This window comes from Lygodium microphyllum, chromosome 4 (assembly GCF_053477565.2).
Source record: "Lygodium microphyllum isolate KBCC chromosome 4, Lygodium_microphyllum_v1.1.10, whole genome shotgun sequence".
Taxonomy (NCBI): Eukaryota; Viridiplantae; Streptophyta; class Polypodiopsida; order Schizaeales; family Lygodiaceae; genus Lygodium; species Lygodium microphyllum.
Window position 1 is genome coordinate 116,219,392 of NC_141138.1, and position 14,450 is coordinate 116,233,841.

At 42.4% G+C, this 14,450-nt stretch overlaps 1 protein-coding gene across 1 annotated transcript; it reads right to left on the minus strand.

Annotated features, from left to right (window-relative positions):
- Window positions 1-515: 515 nt before the first annotated feature.
- VIM1 (Zinc finger (C3HC4-type RING finger) family protein) lies at window positions 516-10,095 on the minus strand. The gene is made up of 10 exons (XM_087676460.1): window positions 9,408-10,095; window positions 8,637-9,169; window positions 8,414-8,539; window positions 7,278-7,377; window positions 7,065-7,126; window positions 3,374-3,476; window positions 3,151-3,271; window positions 2,312-2,529; window positions 1,887-2,201; window positions 516-1,562 (listed from the first exon to the last, which is right to left on the minus strand). The coding sequence occupies exons 1-10, from the start codon at window positions 9,858-9,860 to the stop codon at window positions 1,176-1,178; spliced, it is 2,418 nt and encodes an 805-aa protein (XP_087532586.1). The 5' UTR covers window positions 9,861-10,095; the 3' UTR covers window positions 516-1,175.
- Window positions 10,096-14,450: the final 4,355 nt, after the last annotated feature.

Below are 14,450 nucleotides of genomic sequence, written 5' to 3' on the forward strand. Positions count from 1 at the left end.
CTATGTATAGATAGGATAACCTGTGAGCCAAACAAACAGAAAGGCTTGTTTCAACTAGGAGACCTCCTTGGCGACCCATGCAAGGAGGACCAGAGAAGGTTTCTAGTGTAGTGGATGGACAAAAGCCTGGACTGGGCTTTCATGAACACCGAATATGAACGCGGATGTCACCCTACGACATTGTTGTCCAACCAAGTGGTGCACTCGGCAAGCCATAAAAACATAGCCTCGCAATTATGAGCATTCGGATAACTCCAGTACAACGTGCGACGATCATTTTCAAGCTACAAATTTAAATAGTACAGTTCTCGCTGTTTACATTATAGAATTGTTCTAACTTATAGCCAACCGCGATATGGAGGTTTCAGTGTATGGTTGCTGCTAAGGTAATTGGAACAGACGGAGAGTTGTAGCTTCAACCGAAAGTGAGCTTGTGCACAAACAGGCTTCCTTTCATTGATGTCGACTTCATTAAAGATTATGAAACCAATGAGTCAGCGTGGAATTTTTGGTTCAACGATTTATGTGTACGCAATGTTGGCACACCAGTTCTCTCTTTTTTTCTTTTGTGGGTGCTGACTTGCAAAGCTTTTGAACTGTTTAGAGCTTTGATCGGTAACTACCCCTCGCCGCAAAGTTCTGTTCAGACATGCTATAGAGCCAGCTACTGACGAGCTGTATAAGGATGCAAAGAAAACAACTCCGTATATGTTACTAGGCATGAGTAGTATCTTCAGAGAGAATTCTTCAACCCCAACAACAATCAAATGCTGTAGAGGATGCAAAGAAGAAAACAACTCCCGTATATGTTACTAGGCATGAGAGCAGTATCTTGAGAGAGAATTCTTCAACCCCAACAACAATTAAATGCTGTAGCTTCCCTCCGGAGGAGGCCAGTAGAAAAGGACAAAACAGTTGTCACAAAGGCCAAATTTGGAGTAGCAAATTAAAGAAAGCTTCTCTCCCGAATACAAGAATCAATCCAATGAATTAGTTAGTCGTGGATTTGATTTGCGCAAAACCTTCAGAAATGCTGAGGCAGCAAGGAAAATGCAAAAAGAATGGAACCAAAACTTCCTGCAGCCAAGAGCATTTACCCAAAAACCCCAAAAAGAAAAAAAAGAAAAAAAGAAAAAAAGGTAAAGGGCAAAAGGGCAATGGAATGTACAGGTGGGTTACTCGAAATCGTCGCTGTCGACGGAGGCCGCTTGAAGAGGGCTAGAAGGAGAGACAGAGGAGGAAGAACGGTTGCTGCTTCGACACAAGCGCTTGTTGGACTTGGCCTGCTTCCCGTCTTCCTGTTCCTGCGGCTTCCTCTTCTTGGTCGCCCTCGGCTTCTTCTCTTCCTTCTTGGGTGCCTGTGCCTCCTCTCCCTCCTCTCTGTCCTCCTCCGTGCCATTCTCTTTTGCTGCTTCCCCCTGTTCGTCGTCTTCCTCTTTGTCGACCTTTTGCTGAGCCTTCGACCCGCCACCTTTCCTCCCGCCCCCTTTGGCACGCTTTTGCTGCTTCTGCAGGGTCCTCAGTAACGCCTCCAGCTCCCCTACGTCCCCCTCCTGGTCCACCTGTTAAACACGCCAAATTTTTATCAACCCATTGTCACAAATCAGTGCTAGAATTTGAAGGGTAAACTAAATTTCTAATTTCAAGGGCTTCATTAAAAGCTCAACTTCGTTTTAGAGTTTGAAAGGTAACCCAAATTCCTAATTTGAAGGGCTCTACTAAAACCGCGATTTCTTTTTGAAGAGATTGGAATAAACCCAAGTGTGCTGCTGTGTAGTCCGCTTTTATCATCATCATCAAGTTGAAAACCCAATTTTTCTACTAACAGGCAGGGCGAAATATTATCCACCAGTCATTTCAAATTCTTTCTTTTACAAATCGCATACCAGCATGCTCCGCAGCAGCTCTTCCGAATAGTCAGTAAACCTTTCGCAGAGCTCCTTGAATTCCCTCTCTCTCATTGTGTCTTCCAAGGACTCTTCCTTCGTTCCCCTTGCGCTTTCTCCTGGTTTCCCACTGGCCGCTTCCTCAGGAGGCGTCACACCATCCTCAACCTTGCTCTGTTCCTCGCCCTCTGATTTGCCCGAAACACCTGCCTTCTCCCCGTTTTCATCCTCGCCTCCGCTTTGTGCCTCCACATCCGAATCATCTTGAGCACTCTGCTTGAGCGATTGGATCACATCTTCCATTTGCCGATTAACCTGATCAAATGTGAATGATCACGCAGGAGAGAAGGAAATCTATTTCAGAAAGCTTTTGATTATATTCTCTAAGCATGTTCTAGTTCTACAGAATGTTAAGACAATTATACCTGCGGATTAATCAAGAAGTCGCTTATATCTCCTTGACAAGTGGGACAACGTTTGACAACCTTCTGAGTCCGCAAGGAGCGTCCACCAACACCAGTGCGCTCTCGAACATCTTTCTGCCCCGCAAATGAAGATACAAGGCATGTTTTGCAGAAATTGTGACCACATGGGGTTGAGAGAGGCATCTTAAGAACCTTCTTGCATAGGCCACATCCGAACTCTGAAATACAAAACACAGCAGTCAAGTCTCCCCCCCGCCTGTAAAGGTTGAATTGAAGACCAGCTGGAAGTACAAGAGGGCTACCTGACCACTAAACAGAGGCCATACGCAGAAATATGAAAACAGGCTAAAAGCCCACCGAGCAACTAGCAAAGAGACAAATAGTCCCAGTGGGTCTACGAATTATCTGACATTTATATGTTCGAGTGTGTGTCTGTGAGAGTGTGCATGTGTGTCTGTCTGTCTGTACAAGATACCTGATGTATCTAAACACAGACATACATACATATACATTAACCCACAATGAATGATACCAACACTTGTACAGCATTAGGGCTTCAGAAAAAAAATACTTGTTTCTAGCTGGTGCAATCCTCTCAGCACACTTGCATGCATGTCATTTAGTTTAAAAGCTCTTTCATCAGCTTTCCTTGAAAAAGTTAAATGTGATGACCAGGTGTATCTGATCACACAACTTTCCTTTTGCAAGAAGGCTTACACTTTCGTGCTTGTAGACACAAATGGTAATGGTTGGCTGCCTGTTATATTTTCACTTGTTCTTAACAGAGATTTTTCTTTCCTAATAACCACAACCTATTGACATGCACTCTATTCACTCACCTTTCAGCAATCTTTGTCCCATCGTTAAAGATTTTCGGGCCGACCCATATCTTCCTCCATTTGCTTCTTCAACTTTCTTGCTGGGAGGTGGGGGAGTCACCCAACCCCAAGCTCCTTCCTCCTGTGTAAAGAAGGGTAACTATGACATTAGCGAACATACATCCAACAAGACCCACAGCAAGTAACAAACTGTCCAAAGACTGGAAACAGGCAGGATTGACACCTTCCAATCCCATGCTGGTTGAGACCTCCTTTCTGTTAGGTCTACAGCACCCTTCAGCTCATCAATTTTTGGCAAGGGTCGAGGTCTATCACCAATTTCGTCACTGAATTCAAGACAAGTTCAACTATTTTGAGTCTCTTTTTTTTGGCAATCTACTCTCTCTCTCTCTCTCTCTCTCTCTCTCTCTCTCTCTGTGTGTAATGGTGTATTGTATAAATTACAACAAATCTACAAGAGTCACATGGCTACTAAGTATCACACTGAATGAAGAGACAGCAGCACACCAAGGAGCCAGATCATCCTTGGTAAGAAGACCCACATACTTGATGATGCTCAACTGCCTCCGAAGGAGACCTCACAAATGAATGATATGGCTATGCACGCTACACCAAAAATGAAAGCATTACAGATGATCGATGCCAACATCCCCAAAAGCATAGAAAGTGGAAAACCGCCAGCACACACAGCTGTGCAGATCCTGTAAATTTGGGGTTCCAAAAACCTATTCTAAGGATGCTTAAAGCTTCTGGCAACTAACACCAAAACTCGAGACAAGAGAGACCATATACACCAAGTGAATGGCAAGCAAGAAATGAGGAGGGGTCTCCTCAACTGAAGTACAAAAAAGCAGGTGCCATTTGAAATGGTGAATATCAAGAGAGCCACAGCAAGCAGGGAGAAGAGACAACCCACCAACATTGTCCAAATGAAGACTTTGCATCTAAAAGGGGTCATGTTGAACCATCCCACAATCACCAAAGATTTCCACCAAGCTCTGCCCTCATTAATCATGCACGATCCTTGGTAAGCAAATGGTATATCTAATTTGCAAATGCTTGCTTTAATATCATATGATTGTTGACAATCTTGTCAGGGGTGTTCCGAGTCCAAAGGAACGTTTGCAAAACAAGCAAAGAATCCAAAATGTTGCAACAGATCATGGTACTCTCTAGGTACATGAAAGTTGGTTCACATGGAACAGAATGACCACAAAGCACTGCTTGAGTGCTCCAACACATCAGCAATAGAGATTAGGGCAATTCTAGCCATCCTGTTCAACTGGGGGTGAACAGCTGGTTTTGCATCCCAAGCCTCTCTCTCTCTCTCTCTCTCTCTCTCTCTCTCTCTCTCTCTCTCTGTGTGCGCGCATGTCCATCTGTGTCTGCACACAAACATTTCCATGTACATATTTACTATGCAACACCTTATTTAGTCATGCATAGTGGACCTAACCGTTATCTATAATCAACGAGTATGGATAAACCCATCAATAACAAAGTTGAAGTTCATTGTAGTCTCACTTCATATAACCACATCCAAAAATCATTAGATTGATTTCCATACAACACCAAAGCTTGTTTGCTTTATTACAGTTTTGTATGGACAATCAATATATCATGCAATGCACCTAGTCTGATTATGTAAAGTGCACCCAAATCATCAAAATCACGATCAAAAACTGTTAGATTCATATCCATGACAACCAAAGTCAGGTTGTCATAACAACTTCATTGTTTTTCTATTATTGAAGGACATACCCCCCTGAACTTTTGTATTTGGGACACTACTTTTGTGTCCCAAAGCATGAAGACCCCTCCAGTTTCCAGACACAACAAAATCAGTCCCCCTCTCATACTCATTCACACACTCCTTTTTTAGGAGTGCTTGTCCCATTCACCACTGTCACACACGAAATAAGGAGCTTAAACTACAATTTTGAGCAGCCTACTTCATTCTTGGTGCACGCACACGCACACCCATGTATGCTCACACTCCTGCACCCATCACATGATGGACATATGTAGAATATAGATGCTACCTTTGTACACCTCCCCGGCCATCCTGTCCCCTTCCCTGCTGTACCATCTTGGACCCTGTCCTACATGCAACTATGCTTCTTGCTCTCTTCAATACAGACCTGGAAACAGAAAACTGCTGTAATGCAGCATAGTGCAGTAAGCAACAAAGCAGTAGACAACTGGTTGACAGCAGGGTAAAGCATAAGGTTGCAGGCAGGATGTGTCTAAAACATCCAACCACAAGCAAGGTAAGGCATATGGCTGCAGCATGTTCCTAAAACATCCAACCAGAAGCAGCATAAAGCAGAAGGCAGGCAGAGGGCCCTCAGCTGGGATCAGTTTCTGAGGCAATCAGCAAGCAGTAAAGTATGCCATCCGGCTTTAGATAATGCTCTACAAAGCATATCATGGAGCCATTGTCTACAACAACCTAGGAAGAATCCGACACATTTCTGCAAATCCTGGCTTATGGCAGACTTCTGTCTAGCAATGTACTCTCTTGTGGTCTGGGGCCTTCCAGTGTGGGTTCAATCGGGTCACGGTGAGGTTTCAGTTCACACCACAGACAGCTTGCATTCATGCCATACAGGTCAGGGGCTGTCCTATTTTCAGCATTTAGGAGATCTTCACTCAGATTGATTGGAGAAAGGAAATCATTTTTTTAACTCACTAGACTTTTGCACCCGATTTCAACACGGTGATAACTAGTCAGCATTATAGTTCAGGCCAAAAGCAGGTTCAATTCTTGGAGGGTTCTATTAATGCCCTGTAATCATCTAGCATTTCATTTCCCCATCCTCAAAAAACTGCCATTTCCATTTTAATCTCACTTCTGTTTCTAGATTTAGTTGTTTTCAACAGAGTGAACAATTAATGTAAACAAAGTTTCAAGCTGTTAAATCTCTCTTACAGGAGCCTTATGTGCACCCCTGTGGAATAACCCAAAAGCACTTTCCAATGCAGACCCAGTTCAACAAGGAGAGAGTAGGGGGATGAATGGTATTTGACACTCTGCAACATAAGTCAGCAATATGAAGCTAGAGCTGTCCATCCAAAACTAATTAATAGTCAACTGCAAAAGGTTCGTGTAAGAAATGGAATGAGCTCTCGAAAAGCTTGAGATAACATGACCAGAAACCAACTCATGTTTTGAAAACCCAATCTCGGATCCAGAATAGTGCACATGCCAAGGTAGACAAGAGGGAGTGCATTTCTCGAGTGTACTTCAGCATGGCCTAAGTCATACGCATGAGTGTTTATAAATCTAGGATTTGAAACTCTTAACAGCTCACACAATGCAGCAGAGTTACATGCTCTGCACACGTGCATGCTTTTCTGCAGATATGCATGTGCATGCATGCACACACATCCACTTTCCTGTGTAAGCACCTGTATATCCTGCAAGGTCAAGTGTGTACCACACCAAAAAGTCTTTCACACGATTGTAAACCAATCGCAACTTACATTATAGAGGAACTAGTTTAGATGCTTGTAATAGCCTTAAAAGATCGACCTAATGCAGTGAAATTCACATTATCCACAAATGCACTTGTTATGCAACATAGCCAAGCACTGGCCTATATTTGGAATCATACATATAATACAAAAACATGGATAAACAGGTATTGATTCCAGATGTATGAAGTAGCCAGAAAAAACTCACTGTCAAGGAAACTTATGCAAAGTTCCAAGATAATCATTCCTTATGGAGACAACTTTGATGAGTTAAAATTGCTTCCCTCAAGACATAAGATAGTCATTTGAGACTCTTAAGATCAAGCTTCACCAAACCAAGCCCTTAACGTCTAAATACTTGCAAGCCAATCCCACTTAGTCTAGGAACTGGCTTACTACCCGAGAAAACTTGGCTTGAGGTAGGAATTATTCTGTACCTTGTCCATGGAGCAGGCTCATTGTCACACCTTACAAACAAGTATCGACAAACTTTAAACCCCTGAAAAAAGCTCCTTGTTAGCAAGAATAATCAAGAATAAGAGGCTCACAGCAAACTTCATGGTCTCAGGCCTGGCTATTCCAACCACATGCAAACCGAATGCGTAATCAGAAAACTCACACTTCATAGCAGAGGTTTTGACAATGCTTACTTGAATTCCTTTCTTCCTCCAACACTTTTCAATTCGATAAATACCATCATAGCGCACCCCACTTTCCGGAGCATAAGATGAGCGCTTCTCTTTGTGAGACCTGATAACATACATCAGTTTTCCAAATTAATGAACCATGAGATCAAGGATAATGGAGACTAAGGTATGCAGTTTCCTTCATGCAAAATTTGAAAACAAAGCTTCAACATAAAATTGTAAAGCAATACAAAAGTTTGTCAAAACTTGCCTGTTAACTATTGGTAACTCAACTGAAAAGTAAACAAAATCTACACTGAAGAGCTTAAAGGGATGGTGTACGAGGCATCCCCAAACCAATAGTCCAGTATCTTAGGGCTAGGACTCATAAAACTCAGGTTTGGGGTTCAAAGCCCCCATAAGGTCAACTGTGTATCCAGCAGTATAAGCCGCAGTGCATGATTCCTGTTGTTGTTGCACTCACTCTGCTTCATGGCCACGTTTCAATTGTTTGAACTCTGTTCTTGACACTGTAGGTCTTCCTCAATTCCTTGCCCAAAGATCAACAGAGCAGTGGGTCTCACACCAATGAAATGGGAAAAAGAACTATACTTATACAAGGCAACATACACTACAAGAACCATACATTCTTACAGCTACATACCAAAGCTTTTGTTTCTAGATCTGCAACTCAAAGACATCCAGCATTATATATGACTCAGAGGAAAATACTCTGTGGATCCAAAGACATCTTGTTATGTAATGCTTCTCATGTTACCAAAGCAACATCCCTTTTAAAGCTGAACTCCAGCATAAAATGGCTTTGGTTTAAGATTTCTTAAGCATGCAAATGCATCGTATTCATGAGCTCTACAGCACATACAGGACAGCTCCCACATGAGGTAACTACATAGAAGTGGGGCTTTGAGTAGGTAATAGCTCTGCTGATGAAACATTGCATGAATCAAGTGCAAAATACATTCGGTTCCATACAGGAAACATATCGGGTCACATCAGACAAACCACATACCGCTAGTTACACTTCATCACTCCGGAATCTTTACTGAACATAAGAACATGCAAAGATGCATCATGCTTTGTAGTCAAACTTATCGAGCAATGCAGATGCAGAGATATCTAAAAGCAACAAGAGGAATCACCTCACTACTCGGACAGGATATCCCCTTTTACAGCTGACTTTCAGTGCAAGATTGCTTTTGTCAAAAGTTTGATCAAAAGACTGCTTGTCATTAGTACGCTTGTTGCCACTCAAATCTCGCCCACCACTGAAAGACCCACAGAAACATAGTCAAGACTCAAGACAGTTAGAATAATGTTTCTTCCAAAAACATTGAGAAATCAGAAGTGTTCGCAAATCGTAACCTTCCAGTATAAAGAAACCATTCACCATGATCTTCATCATCCTCATAACCTCCTGACAATGCAACTGATTGTGCTCCATAATCTGACTGGCCAGCAATTCCAGCAACATGTGGAAGGTGTGCACCCCACTGCCTGCATTCCAACCTGTCTTCCCAAGTTTCCCCAACAAGAACACCTTGCCCTCGGATAGGATCATTCTCAGCAGTTATAGGACCAAAATGATCTGGCGGTACTGTCACAAAAATCTTCCCACTTGAGGCATTGGCCTTCCCTGGCTTTTTGGCTCTTTCAGTAATAAAGCATTTGTCGGGCCTATCTTGATTTTGGATATAGTTGTATGGTTTTGGAGGCCCGTTTGCAGAGGGAGTTGAGGCAGACTTGGCCATACGTATGGCTACTACAAGTGCACTGTTGATACGTGGTTGGCTAGCCATTTTGGCAGGAATAGGAGCACGGCATTTGCCACAAGCTTTCTTACCTTGCGCAATCCAGCGCTGGAAACACTTGAGGCAAAAGTTGTGCCCACAAGGAGTCTGCAAAACAGACAAGGAAAACAAAACAGACCAGCCATATGAAATACTTACAAGTGATGGGAGTACCAATGATACTAAGCAGACATGTAAAAGTATATCATTGCCACCAGCTTAGCGTACAGTCCATGCAAAAAGTTACTAAACATACAGCTCATATCTGTATGTCTTGCCTGTTAAAAGGTTAGGAGGATTACAGTGGCACATTAAGATATGGCAGTATTGCAGGATCACATATTACCGTCACAGGTCGATCTGCAAGCTGCATACAGAAGATGCAGTTGAGGTTTTCATCAAAGATTTCAAGCATCTTGTGCTTCTTCTTTTCTGCAGCTACTTCTGCAGCTCCATTTCCTGCCGCTGAGGTGTTTCTTGATTCACCCATGATGTCCTGGCATTTCCTAGCTTTCTCCTGGTCACTAAGGCTAGAGTCTGCATAGATAGCACGGACGCGACTAACCACGTCATCTGCCACGCCTGCAATGGCAGCTGGAGGGGGCTGAGAAGCCACAGTGGTTGTCGGCTCGCAGTCGGGGCAGAACCAGTCTCCCGAGGGCACGGACTCCATGGGAGGCTTCAGGCAGCTCATATGCCAGGGACTACTGCAGCTATTGCAGAGAACGACGTCGGAATCGGAGGGAGTGACCTTGCAGACCATGCACATGCCGTCAGCGTCACAGGGGAGGTCCGCCATGGCTGGTGAGGGAGGGACAGGTGTGGTGGAAAGGGGGGGGGAGAATCGGGATGCTTCTTGATGGAGAGCAATGCAAGGGGAGGGAGCAATGGCGCGTCGTGAGCAGCGCTAGCGAGGCTGTTACTTGTCAGTTCCCGCGGCCTGTGGTCAAAGGCGGACGGAGAAGAAGAGGGGGAGACAGGCCAGCATACTGTGCGCCATATGCGAGGGTTCCTTCAAACAAATTGAAGTACAATAGAAGAGAAAAAAGAACCCAAAGAAATAACTATTCAAAAATAGGATTAATCCCGTGCCGGCATTTTAGGGATATCTTTAGTCTCGAATTTAAACGGGTTTAGAGCGTTTGCTCGTAATTTAGCGAAATGACGGGAACTGGTTTTAGGCGGGAAACCAACTCCGCTCTCGTCCCCCCCGTTTTTATTTCTTCTCTGCATGAAATGCTGCTAAGTGGACTGCCAATCCTGCTATTACTATCTTTATCACCGCTCTGCCACTAGGGTAAAGGGGCCAATATTGTGATTTGTTACGTGTAAGGTAACATCCTACGTACACGAGGGACGATGGTGAAAACGCATCGAAAATCCCTTGTGGATATTTTACTTTTTCATTAGCATGTTGATGTGTAGAGACAGAAGAAGTTTTCTTCATAGGCTAGTAACCACTATTGGATGAGAAATGTGCTTGGTGAAATTTGATTTTTTCTTCCAAAACGAGACATGATGATGATTGACATGTGCATTCTAAGCCAAAACGGTGATACTTGCTTGTCACGGTCATTTTACCTCGTGTGCAATGAATAATGTGTATTAAAGGAGTGTGTCTCAGATTAGAGTATGAGGTGTACTAACAATAGGTCATCACAACTCTACTTCGAAAGTGAAGGGGCCAATCCTATGATTCGTTACACCTAAGAAGGTTTCACACAGGGCACATGTTTTGTTGATTTGCCTTGAAAGAAACTATGTCTTGCATTTAATAACTGCGTCAAAAGAGGTAATGTTTGAGAATAAGGGTTAGTTTGTTGCACATAGAGAGAGTGTGAGAGTAGAGAGATAGTGGAAAGAGGAGAGAGTACAGAGTAGAGATAAAGTAGAGTAGAGAGAGGAGGGGAAAAGTAGAGTAGGGGGACAAGTAGAGAGAGGAGAAAGAGGAGAGGGGGGAGAGGGAGTAGGGAGTAGGGAGAGGAGAGAGTAGAGAGAAAAGTAGAGTGGACAAAGGAGAGAAAAGATAGAGTGGTTAATTATGAAACCATAGAAAGAGAGCGAGGGAGAGAGAGAAGGAATGGACTTTAGGCCACCTAGACTCATGCTTACCTTAGTTAGGCTCGGTCTACCTACCTAGACTTGCATATATCTAGCCAAGCATTCCAACTTTGGCTTGCTAATTTACTTGAGCAAGCGTTCTACCACCTCACACTTGTCGTAGCAATAATAGAAAGAGAAGAGAGACAATAGAGAGAAAGGAGAGTGGAGAGAGGAGAGGAGAGGAGAGAGAGATAATAAAAAGAGGAGAGAATAGAGGGTAGAGATAAAATAGAGAAGAGAGAGGAGAAAAAGTAGACTAGGGAAACAAGTAGAGAGAGGAGAAAGAGAAGAGAGGGAGAGAGAGAGAGAGAGAGAAAAGTAGAGTTGCGAGAGGAGAGAGAAGATAGAGAGTTGTTAATTATGAAACGATTGAATGAGAGTGAGGGAGAGTGGAAAGAGAGTATAGAGAGAGAGAGAGAGAGAGAGAGAGAGAGAGAGTAGACTTTAGGCTACCTAGACTTATGCTTGCCTTCGTTTGGCTAAATCTATCTACCTAGACTTGCATATATCTAGCCGAGTTGTTCCTTTTCAACATTGATCAAAAGCTTTCCCATGAAGTTTTCAAGGCTTCGTTAGAGCTGGCGGAATGAATTCTCGTTTTGGATGCTTACAAGGACTCCACACGGAAATTTTCGGCTCGAGACACAGGACCGAAGGAGTAGAATTCCACTTTACCTCGCCAGCATATTAGTTCTGAGGGTGTTTCATATGCCAAGTAACCTATTAGTCTTTATTCTCCAAGGATTTATGAGATAGAGTTGTTTTCTTGTACTGACAGAGGCTTCAGAGGCAGTAATCACTTCTCTTTTCATGCATATCCACGATATATAAAGCTCTCTTGTGACCAAACTCGAAAATTCTCTTGTGAATTGATTCATTGAACTTCTTCTATTCTATCCCTTGTGTGTAGCAATCAAGAAATCTATGTATGAGAACATATCGAGAAGATTGAAATCTTTGTATTCCCACTTCTCCTTATCATGCTGACACATGAAATCATTTGAATGAGAATCCTAACCATTCTTTCACTCCATGTATTTATATTGACTTGAGTACTCTTCTTAATATTTTTGCTCCCATCTTGCTAAGCGTCCCTGTGGCAAGTGACTTCCACGAACCCTTGTGCGAACCCCATGCCACATCTGGTGAACCTGACGTGAAAGTGTCACTTGTGATCATCGAGATGGGAGACTCTTCGAATAATCCACCTTCATCATCGACCACTTCTTCCTTTTCGACCGATGAGATGAAGACTTTATTCCAAACTCTAACTTCAACCATTATGATGTAGAATCAGCAGATGCAGTTATCTATGCAGTAGCAGCAACAGTTACATAAGCAACAATTGGATCAACAACAATTGTTGCATCAAGAACAAGAGCATACGAATGGAGCAACTAAGGCGATCGAGGCTATGGTTAGCGAGTGCAAATTATTTGATGGCTAAATTTTTTCAGCCTATCTTAAAGCCATTGAAAGCCAGATGCGCTTCTTCAGAGTTCCTACCAACTAGAGCAACTATTTCCTACGACTTGTCATGCCTGCTTTGCAGGTTAGAGTGATGGATTTATTTGTGCAAGACTCTAATAGGAATGTTTATGTGGTAAAATAGAAATAAATATGTGACTTTTTATAGACTAGGCAATAGGAGTCCTTGCCTAGTAGGAGTTTATGGCCTAGTTGTCTTAGATTGTCCGATAGGCTCTGTCAGACTATGCTTGGCCTATCCCTTACAAACTTCATACTTTGATATAGTTAGGGGTAGGGTGAGAGCTATGTTTATGCTCGGATGTGTATTTTCTTTATAGCAACTTGATGCTCTTCATGGTTTTGTTTGTGCAGTCAGTTCGTGGATTCAACAGGCTGAGTCGCCCTATCCCTTGATTGCCAACAATGAGCACGGATTTTAAAGCTGGGATTCAAGTACAAAAGGATATTGAGACCCATAAAAATATGCATTTTTGGTGCAAAATGAAATGGTTATGGATCAAGGAGCTGGAGTTTTCCTTGCATTTCGATGCCAGGAATCCAACGTAAGTGTATGTTCGTCAATAATTAGAGTTTGTTTGACCTCCCATTTAATGACTACAAGGTTTGGTGTTATGAAGCATCTACTAGATCCAGAAGGTGAAAAGCATGTGACGGAGGCCAGGGTGATAGATTTCAACACAAAAAACCGCTCGTCTAGTGGGATTGTAATTTTGAGGCCGTTTGCCCTCTCAACTACTGAAACCACTTCGGGCAAGTGCAAAATGACAAACTTGAAACTAGTTATTTGAGAGATTAGTGTTAACCTTGATTAAAGCAGGCATAACTCAAAGAAATGAAACTCCATGGGGAGTGAAATTAAAAAAGTAGAACTTGCATGAGATCAACTATAGTACATGTATTTTTGGCCTTCTAGTAGTGAAATAACCCACATGTTTGGTTGGGGCTCTAGCCCTTGGACAAGGTCTCACAAGTTCTAGGAATTGAGTACGTGTCTCATTAGAGTAAACACATGCTTGGCTAATAAGGATAGAGAACTATGAGGTGTCTAAGTGTAAGGTGGGTAGTATGAATAGGGAGGGGGATAGGATGGGTAGGAAAAATTTGTTGAGAGAGACCCATAGGTGCATATGGAGAAGCATGGTGACTATGAGGGTGCTTTTTTTTTAAATGTCTCCTTCTCCCCCTAAAAGAATGATTTTTTCGGGTTGCAATGATCTCTCTCTTGCTCTTGGTTATTGAATGCATCAAATTTTTAATCTTCAATGCTCCAATTCTTGCAAGGAACGATGAAGTATTCAGCAAGACAAAATAATATTTTTCTCTCAAATTTGTTCCTTGTTCATATGGTTGTTTATGAGAGAGAGAGGGAGGGTTGATTTGACGAATTGGTGATGGATGATGGTTTGGAAGCCTAATAGCAAGTAGATCAGGTGATTTGAAAGTGTCAAGGGGATTGGAAAATTGCATTAGCGGCTCCATTTCCTCGAATTACGAGATGGACGTAAGCGAATTTTTGAATAAGTGATCTTTATTTAATTTTTATAATGAATCATCATTGCATATGATGAGAAAATGGTTGCAAATGATTGAAACATGTTTGTGATGTTTACAATGTCAAAAAATCATCAATTTCTCTTTCCTTATATTAAAAACGATAAAACCATAAAGCTCAAATTAGAGAGATTTAAGGAAAATTAGAGGGTTTATTGGGTTTTGTGGATCAAATGATGTTCATATGGCATGAAATTAAATATATTGATGGATCACACTTCACACAAGCCATACAAATTAGAAA

What these genes read in the sequence shown, in the direction of transcription:
- VIM1 (XM_087676460.1), bottom strand. Translation starts at nt 9,860, where the DNA reads ATGGCGGACCTCCCCTGTGACGCTGACGGCATGTGCATGGTCTGCAAG. An exon ending in TGGTTTCTTTATACTGGAAG is followed by an intron (nt 8,540 to 8,636) that starts GTTACGATTTGC and finishes TGGGTCTTTCAG; the next exon opens with TGGTGGGCGAGATTTGAGTG. An exon ending in GAGCCTGCTCCATGGACAAG is followed by an intron (nt 3,477 to 7,064) that starts GTACAGAATAAT and finishes TCTTGAATTCAG; the next exon opens with TGACGAAATTGGTGATAGAC.